Here is a 12,037-nt window from a genome sequence, read left to right on the forward strand (position 1 = left end):
ATGGATCTCCTTGTCTCAAGAGTCTTTAATTTGTGCTGTTGTAGTTATTTCAGTGAATCAGAAAGTTTGTACTGTTGCATTATTAGCACCCTACAAGAAATTATATATGATAAACACAAATGTCTATATAAATGAGCAAACAAAAATATGTCTTCATATGTTTTCCTGCTAGATACGGGCATTATGACTTGTTTTGATGTATTTGTCCATTTCAGTATGACTGAAGGACTTGGCCAATTAACAGACGGTGTTTCTGGGCTAGATGACTTCACGTTGACTCATGAGTACCACATGTGGCCTGGGTATGACTACGTAGGATGGAGCAATGAAAGCTTCAGCAATGGTTATGTGGAAATCGTTTTTGAATTTGACAGAATAAGAAACTTCACAACCATGAAGGTTTGTTGCAGAATATAACACAAACCTGCAAAATGTTTTATACCTCTGGTATTTGTGTTTATATTCCCCCTGCTGTGATGTAATTAGCGTGTTGGTTCTAACTCTGTTAATGTGTAGAACAAATACAGTTTTTAGGAGGAAGTGGCCATTTATTCTCACTCACAGACATAGTATAACTTTAGTGCACAAAATTTATCATCCTTTTTTCAATGTGCTCTCTCTGAGAATGGTACCTTCTTCAGCATTTTCCTGTGCTCCATTGCATTGTACCTTAAGAAGTAACCATGTGCTCTAAGAAGCTTCTGTTGTACCAGTATTCAGTGTTCAGCAGGGTCAAGCGCACATTACAGATTTGCTTTTGTTTAAAAATGTAAACAAGATAATTTTATAGTCTTACTTACAATTGTATGTAACAATAAAAGACTGAGAACAATGACTAGTCAAATCACCAGTCTACCTGCTGCAAGGATGTAGGGTCACATTGCAAAATGTGATACAAAAAACAAACACAAAGCTCTCTTTTTTCATGTGCACCTTGACCTGTGTGCTGCAGCCTGATGTGCAACTCTTTGCACTGTATGTAATACTGTATATAAAAGAGGCGGGAGGTTGGTAGTACTTGGGCATCCCATGGAATGCCTCTAACTACTGTTTGCTTTAGAATGAGTAGGCAGGGTCCTACAGTTAACAACAGATGAGATTATCAACTTTGAAACTATAGCATACCTGCATAAGTTGGCTCAATAAAGAGAGTATGTGCCAGTTCCCACTAGGACTGTGTCTGAAGTAACATTTATCTATATATTTTAGGTTCACTGTAACAATATGTTTTCCAAGGGAGTTAAAATCTTCAAGGATGTCCAGTGCTTTTTTCGCTCCGATGCTAATGAGTGGGAAGCTAATTCCATCTCATCCACTTTAGTTCTGGATGATGCCAACCCCAGCGCTCGCTATGTAACTGTGCAACTCCATAATCACATGGCTAGGGCAATCAAGTGCCACTACTACTTTGCTGACTCTTGGATGATGTTTAGTGAGATCACCTTTCAATCTGGTAAGAAGCAATTAAAAAACATTATGGAGGTTTGGGTAAGCAGGTTAAGAAGAGATTGGTAAGAGGCTTGCCAGGGTATGTTAAACATGTCCGAAGTCAGGTCATCTACAATTTGATTGTAGTTATATTATAGTGACCTAATATCTAAATGAAGGCAGCTGTGGTGCCTCTAGATGTCTAACATGGTTCAAGAAATTCAATTTTATAAAGATTTGGAATTATGTACCCCCATTAAACAATATAGGTAATCGTAGAGCTTCTTATTCATAGTAAAACTGCAGGGGATGGTGAGATTAAAGAATTGCCCTCTCCTCCCATAGTAAGTCTTCAGAATATAAAGGGACAAAGCTTTAAATTAACCCCATGTTTAGATGCTAATCCTCTAGATCTTGTATTCTTGTTTAATCCAATAGTTTAAACACTTGTTACCACAAGCCCTGTAAGGCCTTTGTGGACATAAGAAAAAACTTTCTTCATATTGCTTACTTTAGGGTATGCCAAAATACATTAACATTAGTATAAATTAAGGCCACCACTGTATACTAAAGATTGATTTATTTTTGTAGATCTTTAACAAATGTGTGTAAATGCATTGCATGTATGTATTCTGGAAATGGAAATGGAAAGTAAATGTAATGAAATAGTACCTATATACAGAATATATGAGGGATAATATGACATGCCCACAGCTACTGTCGCAAAATAGTCTACAGAGTATAGATTATACTGATATCTGTGATATCTGTTCTTTTTTCAAAATTCTTTAGATGCTGCAATGTACAACAATTCAATGAACCCTCCACAGCCAGCTAGTGTCCCAACTACATATGGTATGTTCATCCTTGCCAATAATTACCAATATTTTGTATACATGATGCCACCTATATATATATATATATATTTTTTTTTTTTTAATGGAACAAAAAAGTAATGTGACATCTTACTAAGTTTGTGTAAAAGGCTCCAAAAAAAAAATAACAAAGTAGCTCAATGGGATTAAACTGAAAATCTAGGGTAAAGCTATACAGTTTGAGTTGTTTAAACTGGGTAAGGTGTATTACTGGGTACACTAAGGGGCTGATTTACTAAGACACGAATTCGAATCCGAATTAGAAAAATTCCGATTGGAAAACGAACATTTTGCGACTTTTTCGTATTTTTTGCGATTTTTTTTTGGCGCCTTTACGACTTTTCGGAAATTGTTGCGACTTTTTCGTTACCAATACGATTTGAGCGAAAAAACACGAGTTTTTTGTAGCCATTACGATTCGCTCGTATCTTGTCACGACTTTTTCGTATTGAGCGATCGTAAGCGGCGGGCGAAACTTTCAGACTTAGCATGATTTTGGAAGCCTCCCATAGGACTCAATGGCACCCTGCAGCTCCAACCCAGCCCAAGGAAAGTCTCCCATAGGGCTCAATGGCACTCTGCAGCTCCAACCCGGCCCAAGGAAAGTCACCCATAGGGCTCAATGGCACTCTGCAGCTCCAACCTGGCCCAAGGAAAGTCACCCATAGGGCTCAATGGCACTCTGCAGCTCCAACCCGGCCCAAGGAAAGTCTCCCATAGGGCTCAATGGTACTCTGCAGCTCCAACCTGGCCCAAGGAAAGTCTCCCATAGGGCTCAATGGCACTCTGCAGCTCCAACCTGGCCCAAGGAAAGCTTCCCATAGGGCTCAATGGCACTCTGCAGCTCCAACCCGGCCCAAGGAAAGTCTCCCATAGGGCTCAATGGCACTCTGCAGCTCCAACCTGGCCCAAGGAAAGTCTCCCATAGGGCTCAATGGCACTCTGCAGCTCCAGCCCAAGGAAAGTCTCCCATAGGGCTCAATGGCACTCTGCAGCTCCAACCTGGCCCAAGGAAAGTCTCCCATAGGACTCAATGGCACCCTGCAGCTCCAACCCGGCCCAAGGAAAGTCTCCCATAGGACTCAATGGCACCCTGCAGCTCCAACCTGGCCCAAGAAAAGTCACCATACTGAAGCTTGAATGAATCCGAACGCTACGAAAAAATCGCAACATTTTGCGCAACTTTCGGAATGGCTACGAAAAAGTCGCGATAATTTTCCGAAAAATCGCCAAATACCGATCATTACGAAAAAAACGCAATCGGACGCATTCGGCCCGTTCGTGAGTAAGTAAATGTGCCCCTAGGGGTATACTGTACTATGATGTCCTCCTTTGATATAGATATTGTTAACAGTAATGGAAAATGTATATGTTTCTATACCCCAAATATATATTATATATTACTATTCCCCACTTTGATCTATTACAGATCCCACTCTTAAAGTAGATGACAGCAATACGCGCATTCTGATTGGTTGTCTGGTAGCCATTATTTTCATTTTGGTGGCAATTATTGTCATCATCCTCTGGAGGCAGTTCTGGCAAAAGATGCTTGAGAAGGTAAATGCTTAAACTAAGTCATTAAAGAACTAAGGAAAGTACAAAGTGTTTCTCATGCTGTGATTGTAAGGGTGACAGCTACTAAACACCAGAAATCCCCTGCCATAAACAATACTGAGAATTGCCTCTGCTAAAACACACATAGAGACAATTTTCAGTAAATGATCAGCATGGTCTTTTCTTGTAGCCATGACAAGTAGCTGCTACTAGTAGCTCTGGGTGTCTTCTTAGATGGTGTGTTTACAAAACTGGAGAGACTCAAGTGGTCCCCTACTGCCTGTAAGGCAGTGACCTCTGTATCAGCGACTTTGCCAACACCTCTAAGGGTGAAGACACACAAAGCTACTTAGTAGCAGATACTTTTCATGGCTACTGAATGCCAGAAAATACCCTGCCATAGACAATACTGAGAATTGCATCTGCTAAAACACATGTACAGACAGTTATCAGTAAATGATCAGCATTGTCTATTTTAGTAGCTGTGACAAGTAGCTGCTACTAGTAGCTCCGTGTGTCTTCACCCTAATGCTTATGTTCTTTGCAGTAATGATGTTTATGTTATATTGTAACCCATCAGATATGAATCAATACCATTTATAAATCACTTACAAATAGGGTGGCCAACTGCCTGGTATTTTACCGCCCATTAAAAATTATGCTAAAAGCCAATGTTATTTATAGGGCAAAATGGCAAAAATATAGGAAGGCCAGTATTTTTTCCATAAAAATATGGCAAAACTATCTACATGTAAGCATATTAGGGTGATCTAGAAAGGTGTCGTAAAATGTATCATGCTATTTTTAGTATTTCTTATCTGGAAATCAATTATCCAGAGCTCCAAATTACTGAAAGGCCATCTCCCATAGACTCAATTTTAATCAAATAATCACATTTTGAAAAATGATTTCCTTTTTCTCTGTAGTAATAAAACAGTACCTTGTACTTGATCCCAACTAAGATATAATTAATCCTTATTGGAGGCAAAACAATTGACATTTAAATGATTTTTTAGTAGACCGAAAGGATGATCCAAATTACAGAAAGACCCCTTATCCAGAAAACCCCATGTCCCAAGCATTCTGAATCACTGGTCTCATACGTAAAATTGATGCCAACTAAGATATAATTTATCCTTATTGGAGGAAAAATAATCCTATTGGGTTTAACTAATGTTTAAAAGTAATTGAGCAGACTTCTTCCCTTATCCAGAAAACCCCAGGTCCCGAACATTCTGGCTCACAGGTCCAATACCTGTATTTCCTATAATAATGAAACACATCACAGTATGTATTGTTCAAGTTATAAACATATCCTCCCTGAACACGTTTTTTTGTGATGTATAACTCTTTTAGAATGAGTTAAAGACTGCCTAGAGTACCTTATTGCTACAATGTAGTAAGTTTGATCATTCCTCTGTTTATTTAGGCTTCCAGGCGGATGCTGGATGAGGAGCTAACAGTTAGCCTCTCCCTTCCCAGTGATTCCAGCATGTACAACACCAATCGCCGCCATGATTCTGTTTCAGCCAGTGAGCAGGAGTCAAATTCAACCTATGACAGGATATTCCCATTAGGTCCAGATTACCAGGAGCCCACGCGACTCATACGGAAGTTGCCGGAATTTACTGCCCAGACTGTAGGAGAGGAAGAAACTGGTAAGCAAAATAATTTTTTTTAGGAGATGCATTATGTTTAGCTTTGGTTTAGAATATATCAGAGTAGTTAAAATAAGGTGTCCAACATAGTTACACATGTAATTGTTAAGCAGTGGTGTTATTGGCCATTCCAGGGATCACCAACTATTGCTAAGCTGTATCCTGCAGACAGATGAAGGGTTCTACATTCCAACCAAGTATTCCATGCCAGCCCATGTTCTTAATGCCAATCATCACTTTAATTCTCCAGTAGAAAGTCTTCTTTGGTGTTCTGATTTAGAACCCAGGTTGCATGACATAGTGGAAAAGTACAATGTTTGAACATGTTGGTTAGGATAGTATCAAGAAAAAAAATGAATAAAAATGGTTTCTTGTTGTGATATTTGATCTGTGCAATTCATTACCACCGAGTGGATTTATAAAAAGAAGAATGTGTTAGATAAAGATTACATTACATGGGTCAATAATTGTTTGCTTTTCAATTTAGACTTTCTCTCCCACTTGGGGCAGTAGCTACATAATAAACATTTGAGGCAGTAGTTAGTCTTTACTTTCTTGTTTTCACTTCAGCAGGTAGTTCTGCTGGAAAATCTGCTCTGCCTGCTAGTGCTGATGGAGTTCCTCATTATGCTGAGGCAGATATAGTAAATTTACAGGGGGTAACAGGTGGTAACACATATTCTGTCCCAGCCATCACCATGGATCTTCTGTCTGGTAAAGAGGTGGCAGTGGAGGAGTTTCCCAGAAAGCACCTGACCTTCAAAGAGAAACTTGGTGAAGGTCAGTTTGGAGAGGTCAGTACAGTCTATATTTTGTATATCTGGCATTAACCTTTATTTGTTTTAGCTGAAATGTAACAGATTAAACACTTCATATTCTTTTTCCAAGGAAATGTAATAAATGAATGTGGACAAGTATTGTTTGCTGCTTTGGATTTCTTTATGCATTGTTTCTTTTTTTCTATATTCCCCAACATATTTCTTAATGAAAAACTATACCCCCCCAAAAGAATACTTAACCAACAGATTCATTTATATCATATTAAGTGGCCTACTAAAGAATACAAACTGGAATATATATATATATCAGTAAATATTGCCCTTTTACATCTTTTCCCTTGAGCCACCATTTAGTGATGGGCTGTGTGCTCCCTCAGAGATCAGCTGACAGGAAATAATGCAGCTCTAACTGTAACAGGAAGAAGTATGGAAGCAAAAGGCAGAACTCTGTCCATTCATTGGCTGATGGGGCCTAGCATGTATGTGTGCCTTGGTTTGTTTGTGGGCACAGTGAATTGTATGATCCAAGGAGGCGGCCCTTAATACCGTATTTTTCGCCGTATAAGACACACTTTTTCTTCCCCAAAACTGGGGGGGAAAAGTTGGTGCGTCTTATACGATGAATACTCACCCCCAGTACCGCCAAGTCATCGCCGAAGGCTCCTTCTCTCTAATGCGGCAGCGTCAGGCCTTTTTATAAGGTTGCGCCCGTGCGCATGACGTCACACGTCAGCGACAAGGCGCAACCTTATAGAAGTGCCTGTTGTAGCGGCATAAGAGAGAAGGAGCCTCCGGGGGTGACTTGGGTCTGTTGGGGGTACTTTCTATGGGGGCAATTGGGGGCACTGTGTGTGGGGCTACTGTCTATGGGGGGTACTGTGTATGGGGGAAATTGGGGGCACTGTGTATGGGGGCAATTGGGGCACTGTGTATGGGGCAATTGGGGCACTGTGTATGGGGGAACTTTCTATTGGGGGCACTGTGTGTGGGGGCTACTGTCTATGGGGCAATTGGGCCACTGTTTATGGGGGCAATTGGGGTACTGTGTATGGGGGCACTTTCTATTGGGGCACTGTGTGTGGGGGCTACTGTCTATGGGGCAATTGGGGGCAATTGGGGCACTGTTTATGGGGGCAATTGGGGTACTGTGTATGGGGGCACTTTCTATTGGGGCACTGTGTGTGGGGGCTACTGTCTATGGGGCAATTGGGGCACTGTGTATGGGGGCACTTTTGTAATATTTTGGGGGATATTACCCCCCCCGTGGACGTCCGTACCATGCATCCTCTTCCCCTTGCAGTGCCGATCAGCGCGCACTGACACTGCTGACATTGGCGCGCGCACCTCTAGTCATGCAAAGCACACAGCAGGATGGCAAGTACTTGATAATTACGGTAGTATATTATATAGTTCAGAATCTTTTTTTTCTAGATTTTTCTCCTTTAAAATTGGGTGCGTCTTATACAGCGAAAAATACGGTACTTAAAATGGAAAAGTTTCTATTTCTCCGTTTAGAGGAAGGGAGGTTCCGTTTAAATATTCAGAAAGGATTTTTTACAGTGAGAGCTGTGAAGTTGTGGAATTCCCTCCCCGAATCAGTCGTGCTGGCCAATACATTATATAGCTTCAAGAAGGGGCTGGATGGATTCTTAGCAAGTGAGGGAATACAGGGGTAGGGGAGATAGCTCTCAGTACAAGTGAGGGAATACGGGGTTATGGGAGATAGCTCTCAGTACAAGTGAGGGAATACAGGGGTATGGGAGATAGCTCTCAGTACAAGTGAGGGAATACAGGGTTATGGGAGATAGCTCTTAGTACAAGTGAGGGAATACAGGGTTATGGGAGATAGCTCTCAGTACAAGTGAGGGAATACAGGGGTATGGGAGATAGCTCTCAGTACAAGTGAGGGAATACAGGGGTAGGGGAGATAGCTCTTAGTACAAGTGAGGGAATACAGGGATATGGGAGATAGCTCTTAGTACAAGTGAGGGAATACAGGGGATGGGGAGATAGCTCTCAGTACAAGTGAGGGAAAACAGGGGTATGGGAGATAGCTCTCAGTACAAGTGAGGGAATACAGGGGTATGGGAGATAGCTCTTAGTACAAGTGAGGGAATACAGGGGTATGGGAGATAGCTCTCAGTACAAGTGAGGGAATACAGGGGTATGGGAGATAGCTCTTAGTACAAGTGAGGGAATACAGGGGTATGGGAGATAGCTCTTAGTACAAGTGAGGGAATACAGGGGTAGGGGAGATAGCTCTCAGTACAAGTGAGGGAATACAGGGGTATGGGAGATAGCTCTCAGTACAAGTGAGGGAATACAGGGGTAGGGGAGATAGCTCTCAGTACAAGTGAGGGAATACAGGGTTATGGGAGATAGCTCTCAGTACAAGTGAGGGAATACAGGGGTAGGGGAGATAACTCTCAGTACAAGTGAGGGAATACAGGGGTAGGGGAGATAGCTCTCAGTACAAGTGAGGGAATACAGGGTTATGGGAGATAGCTCTCAGTACAAGTGAGGGAATACAGGGTTATGGGGGATAGCTCTCAGTACAAGTGAGGGAATACAGGGTTATGGGAGATAGCTCTTAGTACAAGTGAGGGAATACAGGGTTATGGGAGATAGCTCTCAGTACAAGTGAGGGAATACAGGGGTATGGGAGATAGCTCTTAGTACAAGTGAGGGAATACAGGGTTATGGGAGATAGCTCTCAGTACAAGTGAGGGAATACAGGGGTATGGGAGATAGCTCTCAGTACAAGTGAGGGAATACAGGGGTAGGGGAGATAGCTCTTAGTACAAGTGAGGGAATACAGGGATATGGGAGATAGCTCTTAGTACAAGTGAGGGAATACAGGGGTAGGGGAGATAGCTCTCAGTACAAGTGAGGGAATACAGGGGTATGGGAGATAGCTCTTAGTACAAGTGAGGGAATACAGGGGTATGGGAGATAGCTCTTAGTACAAGTGAGGGAATACAGGTGTAGGGGAGATAGCTCTCAGTACAAGTGAGGGAATACAGGGGTATGGGAGATAGCTCTCAGTACAAGTGAGGGAATACAGGGGTATGGGAGATAGCTCTCAGTACAAGTGAGGGAATACAGGGGTATGGGAGATAGCTCTCAGTACAAATGAGGGAATACAGGGTTATGGGAGATAGCTCTCAGTACAAGTGAGGGAATACAGGGGTAGGGGAGATAGCTCTCAGTACAAGTGAGGGAATACAGGGTTATGGGAGATAGCTCTCAGTACAAGTGAGGGAATACAGGGGTATGGGAGATAGCTCTCAGTACAAGTGAGGGAATACAGGGGTATGGGAGATAGCTCTCAGTACAAGTGAGGGAATACAGGGTTATGGGAGATAGCTCTCAGTACAAGTGAGGGAATATAGGGGTAGGGGAGATAGCTCTCAGTACAAGTGAGGGAATACAGGGTTATGGGAGATAGCTCTCAGTACAAGTGAGGGAATACAGGGTTATGGGAGATAGCTCTCAGTACAAGTGAGGGAATACAGGGGTATGGGAGATAGCTCTCAGTACAAGTGAGGGAATACAGGGGTATGGGAGATAGCTCTCAGTACAAGTGAGGGAATACAGGGTTATGGGAGATAGCTCTCAGTACAAGTGAGGGAATACAGGGGTAGGGGAGATAGCTCTCAGTACAAGTGAGGGAATACAGGGGTATGGGAGATAGCTCTCAGTACAAGTGAGGGAATACAGGGTTATGGGAGATAGCTCTCAGTACAAGTGAGGGAATACAGGGGTAGGGGAGATAGCTCTCAGTACAAGTGAGGGAATACAGGGGTATGGGAGATAGCTCTCAGTACAAGTGAGGGAATACAGGGTTATGGGAGATAGCTCTCAGTACAAATGAGGGAATACAGGGTTATGGGAGATAGCTCTCAGTACAAGTGAGGGAATACAGGGTTATGGGAGATAGCTCTTAGTACAAGTGAGGGAATACAGGGGTATGGGAGATAGCTCTTAGTACAAGTGAGGGAATACAGGGTTATGGGAGATAGCTCTCAGTACAAGTTGATCCAGGGACTGGTCCGATTGCCATCTTGGAGTCAGGAAGGAATTTTTTCCCCTCTGCGGCAAATTATAGAGGCTTCAGATGGGGTTTTTTGTCTTCCTCTGGATCAACTAGTAGTTAGGCAGGTTATATATAGGCATTATGGTTGAATGTGATGGACGTATGTCTTTTTTCAACATAATTAACTATGTTACTATGGTTTATTTAAAGGCATACTGTCATGATTTTTAATTTGTGAATTACATTGTTTAAAAAGCAAATAATTCACTCTACCAAAATATTAAAATTTTATTCTTGAACCAACAAATTTATTTATTTTAGTTGTAATATAGGTGTGTTGGCGCCATCTCAGTGCATTGTGCCTGAGTCTGAGCTTTCAGAAGGAGCCAGCGCTACACATTAGAACTGCTTTCAGGTAACCTATTGTTTCCCCTAGTTCCATGTAACTGGAGGAGTCCCAAGCCAGACTTGGATTTCTTACTATTGAGTGCTATTCTGATACCTACTAGGAGCTGTATCTCGCTACCTTTCCATTAGGTAAAATCACTCCAACCTGCAGCTCAGCAGTAAAGTGCGACTGAAGTTTATTAAAGCACAGGTCACATGGTTGTGGCACCCTGGGAAATGAAGAATATGGCTAGCCACAGAAAAAAAAATTAAGAATCTGTTTGTGTTTTTAAAAAATGGATTTCAATGCAGGATTCTGCTGGAGAAGCTCTATTAACTGATGTGTTATGAAAAAAACATGCTTTCTGATGACAGTATTCCTTTAAATGAAGCAGGGTTTTACATATGAACAGTTTTATGTGTGTTTAAGTTTCAACATTTTAATCATATTCATAGCTTTCTTACTGGAATTTCTAAGTAATCATTTTGAAGAACGCTGTGCTGGTTAAAGTGTGTCCTCATACGTGACTGTAATGCAGTTTCAAAAGTCAAAACTTCTCTGGTCATAGGTAACAGATTGCTTCTGTCTAACAGAGCTGGGTATAGCAACTGTACGTATATACCTTTCCTGGCCTTGATGTATTTTTGATCAAATACTATTAAACTGATATTAGCCATATAGTTAGATGAATACTATGGATATAAAAAAGCACTACAGGTATGGGATCTCTTATCCGGAAACCCGATATCCATAAAGCTCCGAATTATGAAAGCCTGTCTCCCATAGACTCAATTTGAATCAAATAATTCAGATTTTTAAAACTGATTTCCTCTTACTCTGTAAAAATAAAACAGTGCTTTGTACTTGATCCCAACTAAGATATAATTAATCCTTATTGGATGCAAAATAATCCTATTGGGTTTAATTAATGGTTTGTTGATTTTTTTTAGTAGACTTAAGGCATGAAGATCCAAATTACAGAGAGACCCCTTATCTGGAATACCCTTGGTCCTGAGCATTGTGTTTTGTTAATGTACCCATTTTCTCCACAGGTGCATCTTTGTGAGGCAGAAGGGGTAGAGGAATTTCTTGATAAAGACTTAATTCTGGAAACTAGCCCTGGTCAGCCCACCCTGGTGGCAGTGAAAATGTTAAGAGCAGATGCCAACAAGAATGCCAGGTCTGTTACTGGAAAGAAATGAAACATGTTTTATACCTATGATTAGACAAGAGTGGTACATATGGGTATGTTCTATATTATAAAGAATAGTTAAAGTAAAAATTATATTTCATGGTACTCAGATAATAACATCACT

At 41.4% G+C, this 12,037-nt stretch overlaps 1 protein-coding gene across 3 annotated transcripts in view; it reads left to right on the forward strand.

The window, feature by feature from the left end:
* Positions 1-12,037, forward strand: part of ddr2 (discoidin domain receptor tyrosine kinase 2) — a 43,340-nt gene that overhangs the window by 25,544 nt on the left and 5,759 nt on the right. Inside the window, exons 7-13 of one of the 3 annotated variants that reach the window (XM_002933778.5) lie at positions 216-399; positions 1,210-1,453; positions 2,221-2,283; positions 3,733-3,863; positions 5,290-5,518; positions 6,089-6,312; positions 11,774-11,901. In XM_002933778.5, coding sequence (XP_002933824.2) covers positions 216-399; positions 1,210-1,453; positions 2,221-2,283; positions 3,733-3,863; positions 5,290-5,518; positions 6,089-6,312; positions 11,774-11,901 — 1,203 coding nt within the window. The remainder of the gene's footprint in view (positions 1-215; positions 400-1,209; positions 1,454-2,220; positions 2,284-3,732; positions 3,864-5,289; positions 5,519-6,088; positions 6,313-11,773; positions 11,902-12,037) is intronic. The other 2 variants (XM_031901065.1, XM_031901066.1) reach the window with 2 other exon arrangements.

The sequence above is a fragment of the Xenopus tropicalis genome, chromosome 4 (assembly GCF_000004195.4).
Source record: "Xenopus tropicalis strain Nigerian chromosome 4, UCB_Xtro_10.0, whole genome shotgun sequence".
Taxonomy (NCBI): Eukaryota; Metazoa; Chordata; class Amphibia; order Anura; family Pipidae; genus Xenopus; species Xenopus tropicalis.